At 52.8% G+C, this 24,931-nt stretch overlaps 2 protein-coding genes across 2 annotated transcripts in view; one reads left to right on the top strand and one right to left on the bottom strand.

The window, feature by feature from the left end:
• flt4 (fms related receptor tyrosine kinase 4) overlaps positions 1 to 24,931 on the bottom strand; it is a 361,767-nt gene that overhangs the window by 177,308 nt on the left and 159,528 nt on the right. Inside the window, exon 4 of the mRNA XM_085996053.1 lies at positions 15,575 to 15,837. Within this exon, the coding sequence (XP_085852179.1) occupies positions 15,575 to 15,837 (263 nt within the window). The remainder of the gene's footprint in view (positions 1 to 15,574; positions 15,838 to 24,931) is intronic.
• LOC147114386 (uncharacterized) overlaps positions 23,180 to 24,931 on the top strand; it is a 139,459-nt gene continuing 137,707 nt past the window's right edge. Inside the window, exon 1 of the mRNA XM_085996055.1 lies at positions 23,180 to 24,766. Coding sequence (XP_085852181.1) covers positions 23,676 to 24,764 — 1,089 coding nt within the window. The 5' untranslated portion in view covers positions 23,180 to 23,675 and the 3' untranslated portion in view covers positions 24,765 to 24,766. The remainder of the gene's footprint in view (positions 24,767 to 24,931) is intronic.

A 24,931-nucleotide genomic window follows, 5' to 3' on the forward strand; every position in this document is an offset into this window, starting at 1 on the left:
TGTTGCCTCACAGCGCCAGGGACCCGGGTTCGAATCCGGCCTCGGGTGACTGTCTGTGTGGAGTTTGCACATTCTCCCTGTGTCTGCGTGGGTTTCCTCCGGGTGCTCCGGTTTCCTCCCACAGTCCAAAGATGTGCGGGTTAGGTTGATTGGCTATGATAAATTGACCCTTAGTGTTAGGGGGATTAAATACGTGGGGTTACGGGGATTGGGTGGAATATGTGTCGGTGCAGGCTCGATGGGCCAAAATGGCCTTTATCTGCACTGTGGGGTTTCTGTGATTTCTGTGACAGGTTAACCCGAGCTTCCTCTCCCCACAGACGCTGTCTGGCCGGCTGAGTGTTTCCAGCACCGGGAGGTCGGAGGCAACAAGCAGGGATAAAGGGAATACACTCTGGTTAGTGGGATGTGACCAGTGGTGTTCCCCAGGAATCTGTACTGGGGCCTCAGCTTTTCGCCATGTATATCAATCAGTGATGGATGAAGGAACAGAGAGTTGTATATCCAGGTCAGCAGTTTACGATAAGTTAGGAGGCACAATAAGTTGTGGAGACGGGAGCGGGAAGTTGCAAAGGGACATTGATAGATTCAATGAGTGGGCAAACCTGTGGCAGATGGAGTTCAATGTGGGGAAGTGTGAGGTCATCCACTCTGGATCCGAGAAAGATCGATCAGAGAATTCTCTAAACGGTGAGAAGCTCGGAACTGTGGAGGAGTCGAGAGATTCGGGGTCCAAGCAAACCAATCACTAAAAGTTATTGGACAGGTCCAAAAAATAATTAAAAAGGCTAATGGAGTATTGGCCTTTATCTCGGGGTCTGGAATACAAAGGGAGGAAGTGATGGTTCAGTTATACAGAGCTCTGGACAGACCACATTTAGACACTGCGTTCAGTTCTGGGCCCCGCACCTTGGGAAGGATATATCGGCCTCGGAGGGGGAACAGCGGAGATTCACCAGAATGATCCCGGGGCTAAAAGGGTTAAATTACGAGGACAGGTTGCACAGACTGGGCTTGTATTGCCTCAAGTTTAGGAGGTTGAGGGGCGATCTAATCGAGGTGTTTAAAATGATTAAAGGTTTCGACAGGACCGAAAGAGAGAAACTATTTCCTCTGGTGGGGGCTGGAGGGGCTGAATGGCCTCCTCCTGTTCCTGTGTAACAGGCTCGAGGGGCTGAATGGCCTCCTCCTGTTCCTGTGTAACAGGCTCGAGGGGCTGAATGGCCTCCTCCTGTTCCTGTGTAACAGGTTCGAGAGGGCTGAATGGCCTCCTCCTGTTCCTGGGTAACAGGATCGAGGGGCTGAATGGCCTCCTCATGTTCCTGGGTAACAGGATCGAGGGGCTGAATGGCCTCCTCCTGTTCTTAATGTAACAGGCTCAAGGGGCTGAATGGCCTCCTCCTGTTCCTGGGTAACATGATCGAGGGGCTGAATGGCTTCCTCCTGTTCTTAATGTAACAGGCTCAAGGGGCTGAATGGCCTCCTCCTGTTCCTGGGTAACAGGATCGAGAGGCTGAATGGCCTCCTCCTGTTCCTGTGCAACAGGCTCGAGGGGGCTGAATGGCCTCCTCCTGTTCCTGTGTAACAGGCTCAAGGGGCTGAATGGCCTCCTCCTGTTCCTGTGTAACAGGCTCGAGGGGGCTGAATGGCCTCCTCCTGTTCCTGTGTAACAGGCTCAAGGGGCTGAACGGCCTCCTCCTGTTCCTGTGTAACAGGCTCGAGGGGGCTGAATGGCCTCCTCCTGTTCCTGTGTAACAGGCTCAAGGGGCTGAATGGCCTCCTCCTGTTCCTGGGTAACAGGATCGAGGGGCTGAATGGCCTCCTCCTGTTCTTAATGTAACTGGCTCAAGGGGCTGAATGGCCTCCTCCTGTTCCTGGGTAACAGGATCGAGGGACTGAATGGCCTCCTCCTGTTCCTGGGTAACAGGATCGAGGGGCTGAATGGCCTCCTCCTGTTCTTAATGTAACAGGCTCAAGGGGCTGAATGGCCTCCTCCTGTTCCTGTGTAACAGGCTCGAGGGACTGAATGGCTTCCTCCTGTTCTTAATGTAACAGGCTCAAGGGGCTGAATGGCCTCCTCCTGTTCCTGGGTAACAGGATCGAGGGGCTGAATGGCCTCCTCCTGTTCTCAATGTAACAGGCTCAAGGGGCTGAATGGCCTCCTCCTGTTCCTGTGTAACAGGCTCGAGGGGCTGAATTGTCTCCTCCTGTTCCTGTGTAACAGGCTCGAGGGGCTGAATGGCCTCCTCCTGTTGCTGTGTAACAGGCTTGAGGGGGCTGAATGGCCTCCTCCTGTTCCTGTGTAACAGGCTCGAGGGGCTGAATGGCCTCCTCCTGTTCTTAATGTAACAGGCTCGGGGGGCTGAATGGCCTACTCCTGTTCCTGTGCAACAGGCTTGAGGGGCTGAATGGCCTCCTCCTGTTCTCAATGTAACAGGCTCAAGGGGCTGAATGGCCTCCTCCTGTTCCTGTGCAACAGGCTCGAGGGGCTGAATGGTCTCCTCCTGTTCCTGTGTAACAGGCTCGAGGGGCTGAATGGCCTCCTCCTGTTGCTGTGTAACAGGCTCGAGGGGGCTGAATGGCCTCCTCCTGTTCCTGTGTAACAGGCTCGAGGGGCTGAATGGCCTCCTCCTGTTCTTAATGTAACAGGCTCGGGGGGCTGAATGGCCTACTCCTGTTCCTGTGCAACAGGCTTGAGGGGCTGAATGGCCTCCTGCTGTTCCTGTGTAACAGGCTCGAGGGGCTAAATGGCCTCCTCCTGTTCCTGTGTAACAGTCTCGAGGGGCTGAATGACCTCCTCCTGTTCCTGTGCAACAGGCTCGAGGGGCTAAATGGCCTCCTCCTGTTCCTGTGTAACAGGCTCGGGGGGCTGAATGGCCTACTCCTGTTCCTGTGTAACAGGCTTGAGGGGCTGAATGGCCTCCTCCTGTTCCTGTGTAACAGTCTCGAGGGGCTGAATGGCCTCCTCCTGTTCCTGTGTAACAGGCTCGGGGGGCTGAATGACCACCTCCTGATCCTGTGTAATAGGCTCGAGGGGCTAAATGGCCTCCTCCTGTTCCTGTGTAACAGGCTCGAGGGGGCTGAATGACCACCTCCTGATCCTGCGTAACAGGCGTGAGGGGCTGAATGGCCTCCTCCTGTTCCCGTGTAAAAGGCTCGAGGGGCTGAATGGCATCCACCTGTTCCTGTGTAACAGGCCCGAGGGGCTGAATGGCCTCCCCCTGGGAGAAGGGGAAGTGCAAAGAGACCTGGGTGTTCTTGTGCACCAGTCGCTGAAGGTAAGCATGCAGGTGCAGCAGGCGGTTAAGAAGGCAAATGGTACGTTGGCCTTCGTAGCAAGAGGGTTCAAGTACAGGAACAAGGATGTCTTGCTACAGTTGTACAGGGCCTTGGTGAGACCACACCTTGAGTATTGTGTGCCGTTTTGGTTGCCTTATCTGAGGAAGGGTGTTCTTGACATGGAGGGAGTGCAGCGAAGATTCACCAGACTGATACCTGGGATGGCAGGAATGATGTATGAGGAGAGATTGTGTCGATTGGGCTTATACTCGCTGGAGTTTAGAAGATTGAGAGGGGATCTCATCGAAACCTATAAAATTCTGTCAGGCCTGGACAGACTAGATGCAGGAAGGATGTTTCTGATGGCCGGGGAGTCCAGAACCAGGGGTCATAGTCTAAGGATAAGGGGTAGGCCATTTAGGACTGAAATGAGGAGGAATTTCTTCACCCAGAGAGTGGTGAACCTGTGGAATTCTCTGCCACAGAGGGCGGTGGAGGCCAGTTCATTAAATATATTCAAGAAGGAGTTGGATATATTTCTTAAGGCTAAAGGGATCAAGGGATATGGGGAGAAGGCAGGGACCGGGTACTGAATTTGGATGATCAGCCATGATCTCATTGAATGGCGGAGCAGGCTCGAGGGGCCGATGGGCTACTCCTGTTCCTGCGTAACAAGCTCGAGGGGCTTAATGGCCTCCTCCTGTTCCTAATGTAACAGGCTCGAGGGGCTGAATGGCCTCCTCCTGTTCCTAATGTAACAGGCTCGAGGGGCTGAATGGCCTCCTCCTGTCCCTGTGTAACAGGCTCGAGGGGGCTGAATGGCCTCCTCCTGTTTCTGTGTAACAGGCTCGAGGGGCTGAATGGCCTCCTCCTGTTCCTGTGTAACAGGCTCGAGGGGCTGAGTGGCCTCCTCCTGTTCCTGTGTAACAGGCTCGAGGGGCTGAATGGCCTCCTCCTGTTCCTGTGTAACAGGCTCGAGGGGCTGAATGGTCTCCTCCTGTTCCTGTGTAACAGGCTCGAGGGGCTGAGTGGCCTCCTCCTGTTCCTGTGTAACAGGCTCGAGGGGCTGAATGGCCTCCTCCTGTTCCTGTGTAACAGGCTCGAGGGGCTGAATGGTCTCCTCCTGTTCCTGTGTAACAGGCTCGAGGGGCTGAATGGCCTCCTCCTGTTCCTGTGTAACAGGCCCGAGGGGCTGAATGGCATCCACCTGTTCCTGTGTAACAGGCCCGAGGGGCTGAATGGCCTCCCCCTGGGAGAAGGGGAAGTGCAAAGAGACCTGGGTGTTCTTGTGCACCAGTCGCTGAAGGTAAGCATGCAGGTGCAGCAGGCGGTTAAGAAGGCAAATGGTACGTTGGCCTTCGTAGCAAGAGGGTTCAAGTACAGGAACAAGGATGTCTTGCTACAGTTGTACAGGGCCTTGGTGAGACCACACCTTGAGTATTGTGTGCAGTTTTGGTTGCCTTATCTGAGGAAGGATGTTCTTGACATGGAGGGAGTGCAGCGAAGATTCACCAGGCTGATACCTGGGATGGCAGGAATGATGTATGAGGAGAGATTGTGTCGATTGGGCTTATACTCACTGGAGTTTAGAAGATTGAGAGGGGATCTCATCGAAACCTATAAAATTCTGTCAGGCCTGGACAGACTAGATGCAGGAAGGATGTTTCTGATGGCCGGGGAGTCCAGAACCAGGGGTCACAGTCTAAGGATAAGGGGTAAGCCATTTAGGACTGAAATGAGGAGGAATTTCTTCACCCAGAGAGTGGTGAACTTGTGGAATTCTCTGCCACAGAGGGCGGTGGAGGCCAGTTCATTAAATATATTCAAGAAAGAGTTGGATATATTTCTTAAGGCTAAAGGGATCAAGGGATATGGGGAGAAGGCAGGGACCGGGTACTGAATTTGGATGATCAGCCATGATCTCATTGAATGGCGGAGCAGGCTCGAGGGGCCGAATGGCCTACTCCTGTTCCTGTGTAACAAGCTCGAGGGGCTTAAAGGCCTCCTCCTGTTCCTAATGTAACAGGCTCGAGGGGCTGAATGGCCTCCTCCTGTTCCTAATGTAACAGGCTCGAGGGACTGAATGGCCTCCTCCTGTTCCCGTGTAACAAGCTCGAGGGGCTTAATGGCCTCCTCCTGTTCCTAATGTAACAGGCTCGAGGGGCTGAATGGCCTCCTCCTGTCCCTGTGTAACAGGCTCGAGGGGGCTGAATGGCCTCCTCCTGTTTCTGTGTAACAGGCTCGAGGGGCTGAACGGCCTCCTCCTGTTCCTGTGTAACAGGCTCGAGGGGCTGAACGGCCTCCTCCTGTTCCTGTGTAACAGGCTCGAGGGGCTGAACGGCCTCCTCCTGTTCCTGTGTAACAGGCTCGAGGGGCTGAACGGCCTCCTCCTGTTCCTGTGTAACAGGCTCGAGGGGCTGAACGGCCTCCTCCTGTTCCTGTGTAACAGGCTCGAGGGGCTGAACGGCCTCCTCCTGTTCCTGTGTAACAGGCTCGAGTGGCGGAACGGCCTCCTCCTGTTCCTGTGTAACAGGCTCGAGGGGCGGGACGGCCTCCTCCTGTTCCTGTGTAACAGGCTCGAGGGGCGGGACGGCCTCCTCCTGTTCCTGTGTAACAGGCTCGAGGGGCGGGACGGCCTCCTCCTGTTCCTGTGTAACAGGCTCGAGGGGCGGGACGGCCTCCTCCTGTTCCTGTGTAACAGGCTCGAGGGGCGGGACGGCCTCCTCCTGTTCCTGTGTAACAGGCTCGAGGGGCGGAACGGCCTCCTCCTGTTCCTGTGTAACAGGCTCGAGGGGCGGAACGGCCTCCTCCTGTTCCTGTGTAACAGGCTCGAGGGGCTGAACGGCCTCCTCCTGTTCCTGTGTAACAGGCTCGAGGGGCTGAACGGCCTCCTCCTGTTCCTGTGTAACAGGCTCGAGGGGCTGAACGGCCTCCTCCTGTTCCTGTGTAACAGGCTCGAGGGGCTGAACGGGCTCCTCCTGTTCCTGTGTAACAGGCTCGAGGGGCTGAACGGCCTCCTCCTGTTCATGTGTAACATGCTCGAGGGGCTGAACGGCCTCCTCCTGTTCCTGTGTAACAGGCTCGAGGGGCTGAACGGCCTCCTCCTGTTCCTATGTAACAGGCTCGAGGGGCTGACAGGTCTCCTCCTGTTCCTGTGTAACAGGCTCGAGGGGCTGAATGGTCTCCTCCTGTTCCTGTGTAACAGACTCGAGGGGCTGAATGTCTCCTCCTGTTCCTGTATAACAGGCTCGAGGGGCTGAGCGGCCTCCTCCTGTTCCTGTGTAACAGGCTCGAGGGGCTGAACGGCCTCCTCCTGTTCCTATGTAACAGGTTCGAGGGGCTGAATGGCCTCCTCCTGTTCCTGTGCAAACACCCTCTCCAAATAAGGTGCGTTTTTTTGCCCCAGAACCTGATTGGGGCGGCCCAGACTGATTTGATGGATGATCCTGACCGTTATGAGGTAGAGAACACTTGCCCCTGGATCTGTGCGGGAGGTGTGAAGCGTGTAATGTAGCCACTGCTCCAACCGGCCCCAAGAGTACGTTTTCCAAAAGGCAAGAGTGTTGCAGAGGTCAAAAGTCACGGAGTCGTAGCTGGCACACGACTGCGACGGATAAAGGCTGTGCGCTCGGAGGGTGTGTACACTTTTCACACTTACACAGGGACACCTGCTTCCTGTTTATTCAGAGGGAGATTATTTTTCTGATAAAAAATGTATATAAAAAAAAATTGGCAAAAATTGGCCTTAAAATGAGGACTGGTTATTAAAGAAAATGCAATTTTCTGCCGGTGTCTGGAAAGTTAAACAAGCTGCTGGCAGACGTCCAATGTAACACTGAGCGTTGCTTCGAGCCCATGAATTATTACTGGTCTGGGGATGGAGAATAATATTCACTCCCGCAGAATAAATACAGGATATTGCACGGGGGGGAAAGTCCGTTCCCAACACGTCACAGACACAGGGGTCACGGACAGCGGAGACAGAGTCATCGCCAAACCCCAGGGGACAATTCTACCCGCGCAAGCGTGGCTTTCAAGATCGCAAGATCGCCAGGGAGGCCATTCGGCCCATCTTAATACATTCACCTAGCGCGATCCCAATGTTCCTTCCCCCTCCCACCCCAACTTCAGTATCTAATCGTTCCTTAAAAGATTCCGGTGTTTTCAACTCTGCTTCTCGCAGCGTCAGCCTTCGCTCAGTGGGTGGCACTCTCGCTTCGGAGTCAGAAGGTTGTGTGTTCGAGTCCCACTCCAGGGATTTGAGCGCATAATCAAGGCTGACACTCCCAGTGCAGTGCTGAGGGAATGCCGCACTGTCGGATGGGCAGTACTGAGGGAGTGCTGCACTGTCGGATGGGCAGTGCTGAGGGAGCGCCGCACTGTCGGAGGGTCAGTACTGAGGGAGTGCTGCACTGTCGAATGGGCAGTACTGAGGGAGCGCTGCACTGTCGGAGGGGCAGTACTGAGGGAGCGCCGCACTGTCGGAGGGTCAGTACTGAGGGAGTGCTGCACTGTCGGAGGGGCAGTGCTGAGGGAGCGCCGCACTGTCGGAGGGGCAGTACTGAGGGAGCGCCGCACTGTCGGATGGGCAGTACTGAGGGAGCCCCGCACTGTCGGTGGGGCAGTACTGAGGGAGCGCCGCACTGTCGGAGGGTCAGTACTGAGGGAGCGCCACACTGTCGGATGGGCAGTACTGAGGGAGCGCCGCACTGTCGGTGGGGCAGTACTGAGGGAGCGCCGCACTGTCGGAGGGGCATAAGAACATAAGAACATAAGAAATAGGAGCAGGAGTAGGCCAATCGGCCCCTCGAGCCTGCTCCGCCATTCAATAAGATCATGGCTGATCTGATCCTAACCGCCAATCTACTATCACAGAACCATCTCCTGAATCTAACAGAATTAGACACACGAAACAGGAGCAGGATCAGGCTACACGGCCCCTGGGACCGCTCCGCTACCCACAGGGCCATGACCGATCCGAACCTAGACTCATGTCCAAATTCCTGCCCGCTCCCCATAACCCTTCATTCCCTTTACTTCTAGGAAACTGTCTATTTCTGTTTTAAATTTATGTAATGATGTAGCTTCTACAGCTTTTTGGGGCAGCATATTCCATGGACCTACCACCCTCTGAGTGAAGTAGTTCCTCCTCATCTCAGTTTTGAAAGAGCAGCCCCTTATTCTAAGACTATGCCCCCTCGTTCTAGTTTCACCCATCATCAGGAGATCATTCTGAGAGTGGTGATAGTTTGCTGAATGTATACAAGTCTATCTGTCTTTCCCACATTACAACAGTGACCACACTTCAAAAAGTACTTCATTGGCTGTGAAGCGCTTTGGGACGTCCTGAGGTCGTGAAAGGCGCTATAGAAATGCAAGTCTTTCATTCCCTCTCTTTGTTTCTCTCTCTTTCTCTCGCTCTCTCTTTCTTTCTCTCTCTTTCTTTCTCTCTTTCTCTCGCTCTCTCTTTCTCTCGCACTCTTTCTCTCGCTCTCTCTTTCTCTCGCTCTCTCTTTCTCTCTCTTTCTCTCGCTCTCTCTTTTTCTCTCTTTCTCTCGCTCTCTCTTTCTCTCGCTCTCTCTTTCTCTCGCTCTCTCTTTCTTTCTCTCTCTTTCTCTCGCTCTCTCTTTCTTTTTCTCTCTTTCTCTCGCTCTCTCTTTCTTTTTCTCTCTTTCTCTCGCTCTCTCTTTCTCTCTCTTTTCCAAACCTCTTCCTGATTTAGCTCACCTTCTCTCCTACTCTCTCTCGACCTCACTGGTGTCCTCGTCCCTTCCCCTGGGTTTCCCCAGGAGATGAATCGCCGGTCTCTCTACACCTTCCCCTCGTTCTGCTGCTCAGTCTGGGGGCAAGGGGGGGGAATGTCCCGACAACCAGCTCCCTCTGTCGACAGTGAGCTTGCGGATCATTTTGAACACGCGAGGGGTTAACGTGTGGTTTTATATTTTAATACTAAGCCGGGTTTGTGACCCACAACAGGCCTTTGGCTACTGACTAACTGAAATCGCCAGCTGGTGTTTGTTTCGAGGCCAATCTCTTAGCAAGCGGACAGCCGCCATCCCAACTCATAAGAACAGTCTTAATGGAAGCCAAGTTCAGGATATTAATGCTTATGGACGATGAAGTCAGGATATTGGGAAACTTCAAAGTTTTGCCTCATACCTTGTACACAGGAGGGGCCCAGAGCTGGGATTCCCGTTGTGAGCATGTTAATGGGCACAGTTTAAGATGCACAGAATCCATTAGGAATCCGCAGCGATCGGTCCTTGGACCCCAGCTATTCACAATATATATTAATGATCGAGACGAGGGAACTAGATGTAATATCTCCAAATTTGCAGAAGACACAAAGCTGGGTGGGCGTGTGTGCTGTGAGGAGGATGCCGAGAAACTCCAGGATGATTTGGACAGGTTGGGTGATTGGGCAGAAGCATGGCAGATGCAATATAATGTGGATAAATGTGAGGTTATCCACTTTGGTGGCAAAAACAGGAAGGCAGATTATTATCTGAATGGCAATAGATTGGGAGAAGGGGAAGTGCAACGAGACCTGGGTGTCCTTGTGCACCAGTCGCTGAAGGTAAGCATGCAGGTGCAGCAGGCGGTTAAGAAGGCAAATGCTATGTTGGCCTTCATAGCGAGAGGGTTTGAGTACAGGAACAAGGATGTCTTGCTGCAGTTGTACAGGGCCTTGGTGAGACCACATCTTGAGTATTGTGTGCAGTTTTGGTTGCCTTATCTGAGGAAGGATGTTCTTGCCATGGAAGGAGTTCAGCGAAGATTCACCAGGCTGATACCTGGGATGGCAGGAATGATGTATGAGGAGAGATTGGGTCGATTGGGCTTGTACTCGCTGGAGTTTAGAAGAATGAGAGGGGATCTCATTGAAACTTATAAAATTCTGATAGGGCTGGACAGACTAGATGCAGGAAGGATGTTCCCGATTGTCGGGGAGTCCAGAACCAGGGGTCACAGTCTAAGGATAAGGGGTAAGCCATTTAGGACAGAGATGAGGAGGAATTTCTTCACCCAGAGAGTGGTGAACCTGTGGAATTCTCTACCACAGAAGGCAGTAGAGGCCAATTCATTAAATATATTCAAGAAGGAGTTGGATATATTTCTTAAGGCTAAAGGGATCAAGGGGTATGGGGAGAAGGCAGGGACAGGGTATTGAGTTTGGATGATCAGCCATGATCGCATTGAATGGCGGAGCAGGCTCGAGGAGCCAAATGGCCTACTGCTGCTCTTATCTTCTATGTTTCTATTATTCAGATGGTTAGATGACCTTCCAAGGCCCAGTGTGAAGGCCCACAAAGGGTAGGAGAGAACATGTTACACACAATTACATGGAACTACACAGAATGTATGGCACAGAAACAGGCCATTCGGCCCAACCAGTCCGTGCCGGTGTTTATGCTTCACACGGGCCTCCCCCCACCCCTCTTCATCTCACCCCATCACCATATCCTTCTATCCATTTCTCTCTCCTGTGTTTATCCAGCTTCCCCTTAAATGCATCTATACTATTCGGCTCAACCACTCCCTGTGGTAGCGAGTTCCACATTCTCACCACTCTCTGGGGGAAGAGGTTTATTTGGGAAATGACAGACAGGGAAAGGTCGACTGGTCCGTCCAGCCTTGCCCACACAGTTGCGTTGCCTTATGCATCACAAGGCAGATGCTCCCCACCCCAATCTCCTGGGAGAGGCAAGAAATCAGATAAAAATCCAGGCCAAAACTGGATAATTCCTCTCCCACCCCCTTAGGTGATTGAAACCAGTCCAGGTGCTCACTCTGACCCTGATATAGGGTACAGGGCACCTGTCTCTTGTACGAGAGAAAATGAGATAAAGCAGCAATGGTTAGTTGACATTGAGCAGACACTACAGTAATAAGGATGGACATCACCATCAGAAGGAACGGGAACAGTGTCAATCTCTCCATTACTATTCTACTTTTGATGATTACATGGGCCGGCGAGACCGATATATAGGGGGAAAAATTCAGTTGTGTGCGCCTCCCGTTAGCGCCTTAAGAGCCCGGGCGCGGCGATGTTTGCGCCGCTCGCGAAATTAACTAGACATTTTGCGGCAGCGCTAAACACTACCACCACGATCTCCTGCGCCCGCAGATCGTGACGTGATGAAATAACTCTGTGTTCTGGATTGTCTGTTGTTGTACTTGTTAATGTCTGTAATGTTTTACAGGTGTAACCACTAATGTTCCTCCCTAGCTCCGCCTTTATGGATCCTCCTAATTGGTGTGAGTCTTATTTATAAGAGCTGGGTTTTACTCATAAGGGCTGGGTCGGTGATGAATGATGCCCTGTGTTAACTTGATGCCATGATTCTTACTTAATAAAAGCCTTTAGTTTTAACTCTCAACCTCATGGATTCAGGCGGTTATTTGGCACATTAAGTGCGCAACGCCCCGGTAGTGCACCGGACCGGATATTGAGTGGCGCCCCCTGCCTTACCGCCTGCCGCTAGCAACGACAGGTTGAGGGGAGCGTTTTGCAGTCGGGAAGGGACTGGGGGAGCGCTATTTAAAGGCGACCACTTCCTGCCTTTTTTTGTCGGTGACATTTTTGCACCATGCATTCTGAGAGAGAGAGAGAGAGAGAGAGAGACTTCTGGAGAGATTCAACGCTGTGTGAAGGAGTTTTGAGTACAGAGCAGCACTTTGCAGGTTTATTTTGATTGGCCCTTCCTTGCTTCACCAGCGCTCTGAGGTAGCGCCTCGCTCCTCGGCCTTTGCATCTTAAGACAGGTGTGAAGCGCCTGATTTAGCGCTCCAAATTTGCAGACGACACAAAGCTGGGCGGGAGGGTAAGCTGTGAGGAGGATGTCGGGAAACTCCAGTACGATTTGGACAGGTTGGGTGATTGGGCAGAAACATGGCAAATGCACTATAATGTGGATAAATGTGAGGTTATCCACTTTGGTGGCAAAAACAGGAAGGCAGATTATTATTTGAATGGCAATAGATTGGGAGAAGGGGAAGTGCAAAGAGACCTGGGTGTCCTTGTGCACCAGTCGCTGAAGGTAAGCATGCAGGTGCAGCAGGCGGTTAAGAAGGCAAATGGTATGTTGGCCTTCGTAGCAACAGGGTTCGAGTACAGGAATAAGGATGTCTTGCTACAGTTGTACAGGGCCTTGGTGAGACCACACCTTGAGTATTGTGTGCAGTTTTGGTCATCTTATCTGAGGAAGGACGTTCTTGCCATGGAAGGAGTGCAGCGAAGATTCACCAGGCTGATACCTGGGATGGCAGGAATGACGTATGAGGAGAGATTGCATCGATTGGGCTTATACTCACTGGAGTTTAGAAGATTGAGAGGGGATCTCATCGAAACCTATAAAATTCTGTCAGGCCTGGACAGACTAGATGCAGGAAGGATGTTTATGATGGCCGGGGAGTCCAAAACCAGAGGTCATAGTCTAAGGATAAGGGGTAAGCCATTTAGGACTGAAATGAGGAGGAATTTCTTCACCCAGAGAGTGGTGAACCTGTGGAATTCTCTGCCACAGAAGGCAGTTGAGGCCAATTCATTAAATATATTCAAGAAGGAGTTGGATATATTTCTTAAGGCTAAAGGGATCAAGCGGTATGGGGAGAAGGCAGGGACCGGGTACTGAATTTGGATGATCAGCCATGATCTCATTGAATGGCGGAGCAGGCTCGAGGGGTCGAATGGCCTACTCCTGCTCCTATCTTCTATGTTTCTATGTTTCCAGTCACCTCCAGGGCTGATAAAAGCCAAGTTTGTTGTCGGAGGCGATAATTAGCGCCAGGCGTTAAACTTTGCGCACGGCCGATAATGGCGCCCCAAACGGGGCGATACTGAATTTTTCCCCCTTATTGTCTATTTTTGTAAGTAGAGGTTGAGTTCACCTGGAACTGGAAGGGTGTCGGAGGTTGAATTTCCACTTGTCCACCATAACTTCAGCAGAACATCAGCTCTGCTGGGCAATCCTCTGCGGAAAGTTCACCCCCCAGATCGTTGACTGGCCACACGCAGAGTCGTGCATGGGCTGCACACGTGAATAACATACGAACATACGAAATGGACGGGCAGGGAAAAGACCAGCTCGCCCGTCAAGCCTGCCCCACGTAGAAACATAGAAACATAGAAGATAGGAGCAGGAGTAGGCCATTCGGCCCCTCGAGCCTGCTCTGCCATTCAATGCGATCATGGCTGATCATCCAAATTCAGTACCCTGTCCCTGCCTTCTCCCCATATCCCTTGATTCCTTTAGCCTTAAGAACTATATCCAACTCCTTCTTGAATATATTTAATGAATTGGCCTCTACTGCCTTCTGTGGTAGAGAATTCCACAGGTTCACCACTCTCTGGGTGAAGAAATTCCTCCTCATTCCTGTCCTAAATGGCTTACCCCTTATCCTTAGACTGTGACCCCTGGTTCTGGACTCCCCGACCATAGGGAACATCTTTCCTGCATCTAGTCTGTCTAGTCCTGTCAGAATTTTATAAGTTTCAATGAGATCCCCTCTCAATCTTCTAAACTACAGTGAGTATAAGCCCAATCGACCCAATCTCTCCTCATACGTCATTCCTGCCATCCCAGGTATCAGCCTGGTGAATCTTCGCTGAACTCCCTGCATGGCAAGAACATCCTTCCTCAGATAAGGCGACCAAAACTGCACACAATACTCAAGATGTGGTCTCACCAAGGCCCTGTACAACTGCAGTAAGACATCCTTGCTCCTGTACTCAAACCCTCTCGCTACGAAGGCCAAAATACCATTTGCCTTCTTAACCGCCTGCTGCACCTGCATGCTTACCTTCAGCGATTGGTGCACAAGGACACCCAGGTCTCGTTGCACTTCCCCTTCTCCCAATCTATTGCCATTCAGATAATAATCTGCCTTCCTGTTTTTGACACCAAAGTGGATAACCTCGCATTTATCCACATTATACTGCATCTGCCATGCATCTGCCCAATCACCCAACCTGTCCAAATCATCCTGGAGTTTCTCTGCATCTTCCTCACAGCACACACGCCCACCCAGCTTTGTGTCGTCTGCAAACTTGGAGATATTACATCTAGTTCCCTTGTCTAGATCATTAATATATATTGTGAATAGCTGGGGTCCTAGCACCGATCCCTGCGGTACCCCACTAGTCACTGCCTGCCACTCGGAAAAAGACCCGTTTATTCCAACTCTTTGCTTTCTGTCTGCCAACCAGTTCTCTATCCACGTCAATACCTTACCCCCAATCCCGTGTCACACACCGTGCTGACTGGAGTGTTGTAACTAAACACCACCCCCCCCATCCTGCCAACCCAATCCCCGCCCCGCAGCCACGCAACCTCCCAGGGGAGGCGAAAGAAACCGAGGAATAACCCGGGGCCAGTCAGGGGAAAATGCTCCTTTCCTGTCCGGTTTTAGAACTCAGGGCTTGGAACTTCGTAGATCAGCTGATGTCGGCAGCTGCCCTCCGCAGTATTAACATAACGAATGCAGGCCTACCCTGTAACGAGTTAACATTTTGAGTATGATATTTTCTGGCCTTGGACTTTCCAATGTCTCTGTGGGCTCAGAATCGGCGCCGAACAGCTCGCGCTTGTGCCCAAGCGGGAGGCCCGAGGACAACCCGCAATTGCTCGGTTAAACTTCTATAGGACCCTGGTCAGGCCGCACTGTGCACAGTTCTGGTCTCCATGCTATAAAACGGGTCATAGAAGCACTGGAGAAAGTGCAGCGTAGATCACCTCACAGCAATAATCAGCATACAGGAAGGATGTGATTGCGCTAGAGAGGGTAGAGAGGAGATTTACGAGGATGTTGCCAGGGCTGTGGAATTTTAGCTATGAGGAAAGGTTGGACAGGCTGGGGTTGTTTTCTTTGCATCAGAGGAGGCGGAGGGGAGATTTAATTGAGGTGTATAAAATTATGAGGGGCCTCGATAGAGTGGATAGGAAGGACCTATTTCCCTTAGCAGAGAGGTCAATAACCAGGGGGCACAGATTTAAAGTAATTGGAAGAAGGATTAGAGGGGAGTTGAGGAGAATTTTTTCACCCAGAGGGTGGTGGGGGTCTGGAACTCTCTGCCTGAAAGGGTGGTAGAGGCAGAAACCCTCATCACATTTAAAAAGTACTTAGATGTGCGCTTGAAGTGCCGTAACCTACAGGGCTACGGCCCAAGAGCTGGAGAGTGGGATTAGGCTGGACAGCTCTTTGTCGGCCGGCACGGACAAGATGGGCCGAATGGCCTCCTTCCGTGTTGTAATATCTATGATCACCTCACAGTAATAATGGTTGATCACCTTACCTTGGACAAAGATGTACACACTGGTCTCGGTCATTCCATCAATCGCTTCAATGAAGCGATAAAAGCAGCGGTAACGGCCTGTGTCACTAGCTCTGGCTCCCGTTAGCGTGAATGTCTTGCAGTACTGATCTCTCGCCGATCCATCACACTCCCTTATAGTCACTGTCTGCCCCCCGGGCTCCTCCGACCAGTACGATGCTGATTTCGTGTCTTCTTCAACTGCAAGCTTCCCAGGCCAGGCCCACCCCAGAGGCCGCTGTCCTCTGAAACACAGCAGAGAGAAAAGGCACCTTATTTAACTCGCTTTCACCAGCTTCCGATCTCACTCATTTTTCGTTGCATCTGATCTCATATTTTTCAGATGAGACGTTAAACCGAGGCCCCGTCTGCTCTCTCGGGTGGAGGTAAAAGATCCCCCGGTCACTATTTCGAAGACGAGCAGGGGGGGAGTTCTCCCCGGTGTCCTGGGGCCAATACTTATCCCTCAACCAACAACTAAAACAGGTGTGTGGTAAACCACTTTTATCGTTCACTATCGTTACACTATGGTTATCACTGTTTATATCGTTACACTATGGTTATCACTGTTCACACTGTTGTATCACTACACAAGGTCACCTCTTGTCACGCTGTTATACCTGGGCTGACCACAGCTGACTCCGCCCATGGCTCCGCCTACTTGCCCAGGTATAAAGGTGGTCGACTGGCTGGTATTCCTCCTTGTTGGACCCGATCACCCACGAGGGTGGGCTCTGTTATTTAGCCAATAAAAACCTATAGTTACTATCTTAACTCGTCGCTTTTCATTGGATGAATTGATAGGTATATCAAGGTGATCTGGTCATTATCACATTGCTGTTTGTGGGAGCTTGCTGTGCGCAAATTGGCTGCTGCGTTCCCTACATTACAACAGTGACTACACTTCAAAAATACTTCATTGGCTGTAAACGCTTTGAGACGTCCGGTAGTGGTGAAAGGCGCTATAGAAATACAAGTCTGTCTTTCTTTTCTCTGTTGACATGAATTTCTAAGTTGGAGAGATGTCAAACAGAACGAGAGAGATATTTAAGAACATAAGAAATAGGAGCAGGAGTCGGCCATTCGGCCCCTCGAGCCTGTTCCGCCATTCAATAAGATCACGGCTGATCTTTGACCTCAACTCCACTTTCCCGCCCGATCCCCGTATCCCTCGATTCCCCCGAGAGTCCAAAAATCTATCGATCTCAGTCTTGAATATACTCATCGACTGAGCCTCCACAGCCCTCTGGGGCAGAGAATTCCAAAGATTCACCGCCCTCTGAGTGAAGAAACTCCTCCTCATCTCAGTCCTGAAAGGCCGACCCCTTATCCTGAGACTGTGCCCCCTAGTTCTAGACTCTCCAGCCAGGGGGAAACAACCTCTCAGCATCTACCCTGTCAATCCCCCTCAGAATCTTGTATGTTTCAATGAGATCGCCGCTCATTCTTCTAAACTCCAGAGAGTATCGGCCCATTCTACACAATCTCTCCTCATAGGACAGCCCTCTCATCCCAGGAATCAATCTAGTGAACCTTCGTTGCACCGCCTCCAAGGCAAGTGTATCCTTCCTTAGATAAGGAGACCTAAACTGTGCACAGTGCTCCAGGTGTGGTCTCACCAAGGCCCTGTACAATTGTAGCAAAACAGCTCTGGTCCCAGCAGCAGTAAGGGTTCGAGGTGGGAAAAGCAGATGTTGGCTGGATCCACGATAGAACAAGGCTCTCACTCGATGGCCTCTTTATTTAGCCTGAGGGAACTGCTGCCGCAGGATTGGCCCGGTTTACATGAGGGATGGGGTCTAACTGATGTGACTGATGAGCAAGTTCAGCGGTTGTAAAGTTCTGGCTCACAACACATCTTAACTGTTGTACCTTCCTCAGCGGCAAGGGAAGATCTGCGAAGACCCGTGACGACCAACGAGGGTGGCCAACTCTGAAGACACATATTCCTGGAGGAGTCATCACATGGCTTGTTACACGGACTGGGCTTGTATTCCAGTGAATTTAGGAGATTAAGGGGCGATCTAATCGAGGTATTTAAGATGATTAAAAGATTCGATCGGGTAGATCGAGAGACACTATTTCCTCTGGTGGGGGGAAGTCCAGAACAAGGGGGGCAGAACCTTAAAATTAGAGCCAGGCCGTTCAGGGGTGATGTCAGGAAGCACTTCTTCACACAAAGGGTGGTGGAAATCTGGAACTCTCTCCCCCAGAGAGCTGTTGAGGCTGGGGGTCAATGAAAATTTCAAAACTGAGACTGATAGATTTTTGCTGGGTAAAGGTTACAGAACCAGGGCGGGCTGATGGAGATCAGCCACGATCTCAGTGAATGGCGGAACAGGCTCGAGGGGCTGAATGGCCTCCTCCTGTCCCTATAACCTCGTGCCTCCAACAGGCCCTCCTCCCATTGGTCACCCACCCTGCCTTCCCAGCCAATTGGAAAGCAAATAGATTGCTGATTACCCGTTTGGATGGTTAGGACAAACAGCTTGTAACCCATCTCCAATACCTTTATAATTAGTAAACAAATGTGTTGAAAGAAAGTATTTTTAAAACACAATTTTTTTTACGCCCCTATGAAGTTTCCCGAAATTGTTCGCAGATTAGACTTTCAGTACTGAGGGAGCGCCGCACTGTCGGAGGGGCAGTACTGAGGGAGTGCGGCACTGTCGGAGGGGCAGTACTGAGGGAGTGCGGCACTGTCGGAGGGGCAGTACTGAGGGAGTGCCACACTGTCGGAGGAGCAGTACTGAGGGAGCGCTGCACTGTCGGAGGGGCAGTACTGAGGGAGCGTCGCATTGTCGGAGGGGCCGTACTGAGGGAGCGCTGCACTGTCGGAGGGGCAGTACTGAGGGAGCGCTGCACTGTCGGAGGGGCAACACTGAGGGAGTGTCGCACTGTTGGAGGGGCAGTACTGAGGGAGCGCTGCACTGTCGGAGGGGCAGTACTGAGGGAGCGCCGCACTGTCGGAGGGACAGTACTGAGGGAGCGCTGCACTGTCGGAGAGGCAGTGCTGAGGGAGCACTGCACTGTTGGAGGGGCAGTACTGAGGGAGCGCCGCACTGTCGGAGAGGCAGTGCTGAGGGAGCACTGCACTGTCGGAGGGGCAGTACTGATGGAGTGCTGCACTGTCGGAGGGGCAGTACTGATGGAGTGCTGCACTGTCGGAGGGGCAGTGCTGAGGGAGTGCTGCACTGTTGCAGGGTCAGTACTGAGGGAGCGCTGCACTGTCGGAGGGGCAGTACTGAAGGCGCGCTGCACTGTCGAAGAGGCAGTACTGAGGGAGCGCTGCACTGTCGGAGGGGCCGTACTGATGGAGTGCTGCACTGTTGGAGGGGCTGTCTTTTGGATTGAGACGTTAAACCGAGGCCCCATCTGCTCTCTCGGGTGGATGTAAAACATCCCAAGGCACTATTCAAAGAAGAGCAGGGGAATTATCCCCGGTGTCCTGGGGCCAATATTTATCCCTCAATCAACACCTAAAAACAGATTATCTGCTCATTATCACACTGCTGTTTGTGGGATCTTGCTGTGCGCACATTGGCTGCCGCATTTCCTACATTACAACAGTCACTACACTTCAAAAAGTACTTCATTGGCTGTGAAGCGCTTTGGGATGTCCTGAGGCTGTGAAAGGCCCTGGAGAAATGCAAGTTCTTTAATTCCTGGAGAGTCCAGGGCAGCCCTGGTCCCAAATCACAGTGCTGGTGTGTGTGGACAGGGTGAGCCACTCGGACAGCTGTGGCCGAAGGAACGTGGTCCTCCTAGGACCAGAGGACAACTCAGCCTCTGCTGTCTCCCAGAAAGACAGTCCCATTTGTCCGCCCTCTCTTTAAATTCATTCACTTCCCTTTTAAAAGCTGTTATTGAATCTGCCTCTGCATAAAGAGAGAGAGGAAAAAAGAGAGACTTGCATTTCTATAGCGCCTTTCACGCTCTCAGGACCTCCCAATGCACTTTACAACCAATGGAGTAATTTTGAACTGTAGTCACTGTTGTAATGTCGGGAGAACCCTCTTGTGTAAGACATTTCTGCTAACCCCTCGCTGAATTTGTTTGGTGATGATCACGTGTTTATGCCCCCTAGTTACTGACTCACCGACCATAGAAACATAGAAGATAGGAGCAGGAGATTCGGCCCCTCGAGCCTGCTCCGCCATTCAATGAGATCATGGCTGATCATCCAAATTCAGTACCCGGTCCCTGCTTTCTCCCCATACCCCTTGATCCCTTTAGCCTTAAGAAATATATCTAACTCCTTCTTGAATATATTTAATGAATTGGCCTCAACTGCCTTGTGTGGTAGAGAATTCCACAGGTTCACCACTCTCTGGGTGAAGAAATTCCTCCTCATCTCTGTCCTAAATGGCTTACCCCTTATCCTTAGACTGTGACCCCTGGTTCTGGACTCCCCAGGCCATTGGGAACATCCTTCCTGCATCTAGTCTGTCTAGTCCTGTTAGAATTTTATAAGTTTCAATGAGATCCCCTCTCATTCTTCTAAACTCCAGCGAGTACAAGCCCAATTGACCCAATCTCTCCTCATACGTCATTCCTGCCATCCCAGGTATCAGTCTGGTGAATTTTCACTGCACTCCCTCCATGGCAAGAACACCCTTCCTCAGATAAGGCGACCAAAACTTCACACAATACTCAAGGTGTGGTCTCACCAAGGCCCTGTACAACTGCAGCAAGACATCCTTGTTCCTGTACTCAAACCCTCTCGCTACGAAGGCCAACATACCATTTGCCTTCTTAACCGCCTGCTGCACCTGCATGACCAGTGGAAACAGTTTCCTTGTATCATTTTGAGCACCTCTATCAGACATCGCAACTCTCTGTTTCAGTAAAAACAGTTGGGGTTTCTCTGCCTCTGTCCCCTCAAGAGTAGAAGGAACTCACATTTCTCCAGCACCTTTCACGCGGGACGTTCCAAAGTGCTTTACAGCCAATGAAGTACTTTTTGAAGTGTAGTCACTGCTGTAATATGGGAAACGCAGCAGCCAATTTGTGCACAGCAAGCTCCCACAAACAGCAGTGTGATAAATGACCAGATCATCTGTTTTTTTTAAAATGATGTTTTGATTGAGGGATAAAATATTGGTCCCGCGACACCGGGGCGAACTCCCCTGCCATGTACTTGCTCAGAAACTGTTAAATTGCAAACTTCTCCCCGGTTCGCCCCGGTGTCCTGAGGCCAATATTTATCTCTCAAATCAACATCACTAAAACAGATTATCCGCTCATTATTGTAGTGCTGTTTGTGGGATCTTGCTGTGCGCAAATTGGCTGCTGCGTTTCCTACATTACAACAGTGACCCCACTTCAAAAAGTACTTCATTGGCTGTAAAGCACTTTGGGACGTATGGTTGTCATGAAAGGCGTTATAGAAATGCAAGTCCCTCCTCCACAAGGCAAAAGGATATTCAACTGGGGAGGGTGTCAGAGCGGAGCCCGGTCCTGCGTACATGCACACATGGTCCAGCAGGGGGCAGGAGGGTGATTTTTTTCTCGCGCTCGACCTGTTTTTCATTCACTGCATTTTCACGTGAAATTTGGATGGATTTACAATATAAAGCGCCGTCTCATTCAAGATGTTTTCTTTGTTGCCCAAAACACTGTATAACATCTGCTTCTGCTTAGCAGCTCCCTGTACGACTGCACCATTGCTCACTTGACATTGTGCGCGAGTACTGAGCCAGCTGCATCCCATTAACAGAAAGGAATGATCTCCTCTCACTCATTACTCGCCGATTCTTCATGTTCCTTCTCTCATCTACAGAACTCCTCTATTCTTACTTTAAAAAGAAACCCTCATTCCCTAATTCTTCCCCCCTCGTGCGAGCCCCCCCGCTCGTGCTCTTCTGCTCTCAGGGCTGAGCTGTCTATCAGTCTGTCAGCCTCGACCTTCCCTCGCCTCTGGGTCAGAAGGTTGCGGGTTCAAGACCCACTCCAGAGACTCGAGCACGAAATCCAGGCTGACACTCCCAGTGCAGTACTGAGGGAGCGCCGCACTGTCGGAGGGGCAGTATTGAGGGAGCGCCGCACTGTCGGAGGGTCAGTACTGAGGGAGCGCCGCACTGCCGGAGGGGCAGTACTGAGGGAGTGCCGCACTGCCGGAGGGGCAGTGCTGAGGGAGCGCCGCACTGTCGGAGGGTCAGTACTGAGGGAGCGCCGCACTGCCGGAGGGGCAGTACTGAGGGAGTGCCGCACTGCCGGAGGGGCAGTGCTGAGGGAGCGCCGCACTGTCGGAGGGGCAGTGCTGAGGGAGCGCCGCACTGTCGGAGGGGCAGTACTGAGGGAGCGCCGCACTGTCGGAGGGTCAGTACTGAGGGAGCGCCGCACTGTCGGAGGGGCAGTACTGAGGGAGCGCCGCACTGTCGGAGGGGCAGTGCTGAGGGAGCGCCGCACTGTCGGAGGGGCAGTGCTGAGGGAGCGCCGCACTGTCGGAGGGGCAGTGCTGAGGGAGCGCCGCACTGTCGGAGGGGCAGTGCTGAGGGAGCGCCGCACTGTCGGAGGGGCAGTGCTGAGGGAGCGCCGCACTGTCGGAGGGGCAGTGCTGAGGGAGCGCCGCACTGTCGGAGGGGCAGTACTGAGGGAGCGCCGCACTGTCGGAGGGGCAGTACTGAGGGAGCGTCGCACTGTCGGAGGGGCAGTACTGAGGGAGCACTGCACTGTCGGAGGGGCAGTACTGAGGGAGCGTGGCACTGTCGGAGGGGCAGTATTGAGGGAGCGCCGCACTGTCGGAGGGGCAGTACTGAGGGAACGACGCACTGTCGGAGGGTCAGTACTGAGGGAGCGTTGCACTGTCGGAGGGGCAGTACGGAGGGAGTGCTGCACTGTCGGAGGGGCAGTACTGAGGGAGCGCTGCACTGTCGGGGGGGCAGTACTGAGGGAGCGCTGCACTGTCGGAGGGGCAGTACTGAGGGAGCGCTGCACTGTCGGAGGGGCAGTAGAGGGAGCGCCGCACTGTTGGAGGGGCAGTACTGAGGGAGCGCTGCACTGTCGGAGGGGCCGTACTGAGGGAGCGCCGCACTGTTGGAGGGGCCGTACTGAGGGAGCGCCGCACTGTTGGAGGGGCCGTACTGAGGGAGCGCCGCACTGTTGGAGGGGCCGTACTGAGGGAGCGCCGCACTGTTGGAGGGGCAGTACTGAGGGAGCGCCGCACTGTCGGAGGGGCAGTACTGAGGGAGCGCCGCACTGTCGAAGGGGCAGTACTGAGGGAGCGCCGCACTGTCGGAGGGGCAGTACTGAGGGAGCGCCGCACTGTCGGAGGGGCAGTACTGAGGGAGCGCCGCACTGTCGGAGGGGCAGTACTGAGGGAGCGCCGCACTGTCGGAGGGGCAGTACTGAGGGAGTGCTGCACTGTCGGAGGGTCAGTACTGAGGGAGCGCCGCACTGTCGGAGGGGCAGTACTGAGGGAGCGCCGCACTGTCGGAGGGGCAGTACTGAGGGAGCGCCGCACTGTCGGAGGGGCAGTACTGAGGGAGCGCCGCACTGTCGGAGGGGCAGTACTGAGGGAGCGCCGCACTGTCGGAGGGGCAGTACTGAGGGAGCGCCGCACTGTCAGAGGTGTTGTCTTTCGGATGCGACGTTAAACCAAGGCCCCGTCTGCTCTCTTGAATGGATAAAAAAGCTCCCAGGGCCACTATTTCAAAGAAGAGCAGGGGAGTTCTCCCCAGTGTCCTGGGGCCACTATTTATCCTTCAACCAACATCACTAAACAGATTATCTGGTCATTATCACATTGCTATTTGTGGGATCTTGCTCTGCGCAAATTGGCTGCTGTGTTTCCCAAATTACAACCATGACTACACTTCGAAAAGTATTGACTGTGAAGTGCTTTGGAAAGTCCTGGGGTGGTGAAAGGTGCTGGAGAAATGCAAGTTGTTTTTTTCAAAATGGGACGCAATGACTCACGTTCACTGTCCCTCTGCAATGCTCCATATTTTGTGCACCGTGGGACATTACCCCTTGTCCATCTGCTTCCACAATGTCACCTTTGCTGTTTCAGCATCGGACCCTGCCGACCACTCGGGTCGTGAGAGGCTCCCAGGAAAAAAGCTGATGTGATTTGCATGAAATGACTCAAAACGGAGCTGGAACGTGTGCTGGGAGATGGTGCGGACTGGGACAGACTGAGATCATCAATGGACTCGAGTGTTCTCGTACTGCTGGGGGTGTGGGGGAGAATGTTATCCTGGAATTAGTCGATAATGGGCTGTGTAGTGGGAATGGAAGGGCGGATGAATACTCCTTGTGTCCCTCCTCTCCCTCCGTGTTCCTCCACTCTCTCTGCTCCCTCCACTCTCTCCCTGTCTCTCCACTCCCTCCGTTCCCTCCTCTCCCTCCACTCTCTCCGTGTCTCTTCACTCCCTCCTCTCCCTCCGTGTTCTTCCGCTCCCTCCTCTCCCTCCACTCTCTCCGTGTCTCTCCACTCCCTCCTCTCCCTCCACTCCCTCCGTGTTCCTCCACTCCCTCCGTTCCCTCCTCTCCCTCCACTCTCCGTGTCTCTCCTCTCCCTCCATGTTCCTCCACTCCCTCCTCTCCCTCCGCTCTCTCCTCTCCCCTCCTCTCTCTCCTCTCCCTCCACTCCCTCCGTGTTCCTCCACTCCCTCCGTTCCCTCCTCTCCCTCCACACTCCGTGTCTCTCCTCTCCCTCCGTGTTCCTCCACTCCCTCCTCTCCCTCCACTCTCTCCTCTCCCTCCACTCCCTCCTCTCCCTCCACTCCCTCCTCTCCCTCCACTCTCTCCTCTCCCTCCACTCTCTCCTCTCCCTCCACTCTCTCAGCTCCCTCCACTCTCTCCTCTCCCTCCGTGTTCCTCCTCTCCCTCCGTGTTCCTCCTCTCCCTCCACTCTCTCAGCTCCCTCCACTCTCTCCATGTCTCCGCTCCCTCCTCTCCCTCTACCCTGTGCCCCTCCACTTGTTCTACTGTACCTCCCTGCTCGCTCCTGTGTGTCCCCCCCCCCGCGCCCTCTACCCCACCATTCACAGCTGAGCCCCCAGCCCCACCAATCTCCGATATCGTGAATATTCCCCCCACCACCCTCGCTATTTCTCATTCTATCTTTCAGCAGCTCCCCCGTGTCCGAACCCTTGTGCAACCTCCCCGAGCCAATCTCCGACCTGCTGCCTGTGGGAATCTACCTGTGCGACAGGCGACTATATAAATGTAAGTGTTGGTGTTGGTGGCCCCATGGGGTTGATGCTCTGAGTTTATTGTTCCTGCTATATCATTTCTTGCAACTCACCTACCGGTCAACTAAAGGCAAATGAAAAACAGAGACATAAAACCCACCCTTCTGAACTTGCTGTGTCAACATTGGCGTCGGAGCAG

This window comes from Somniosus microcephalus, chromosome 8 (assembly GCF_052327205.1).
Source record: "Somniosus microcephalus isolate GS21.2 chromosome 8, FLI_Smic_1.0, whole genome shotgun sequence".
Taxonomy (NCBI): Eukaryota; Metazoa; Chordata; class Chondrichthyes; order Squaliformes; family Somniosidae; genus Somniosus; species Somniosus microcephalus.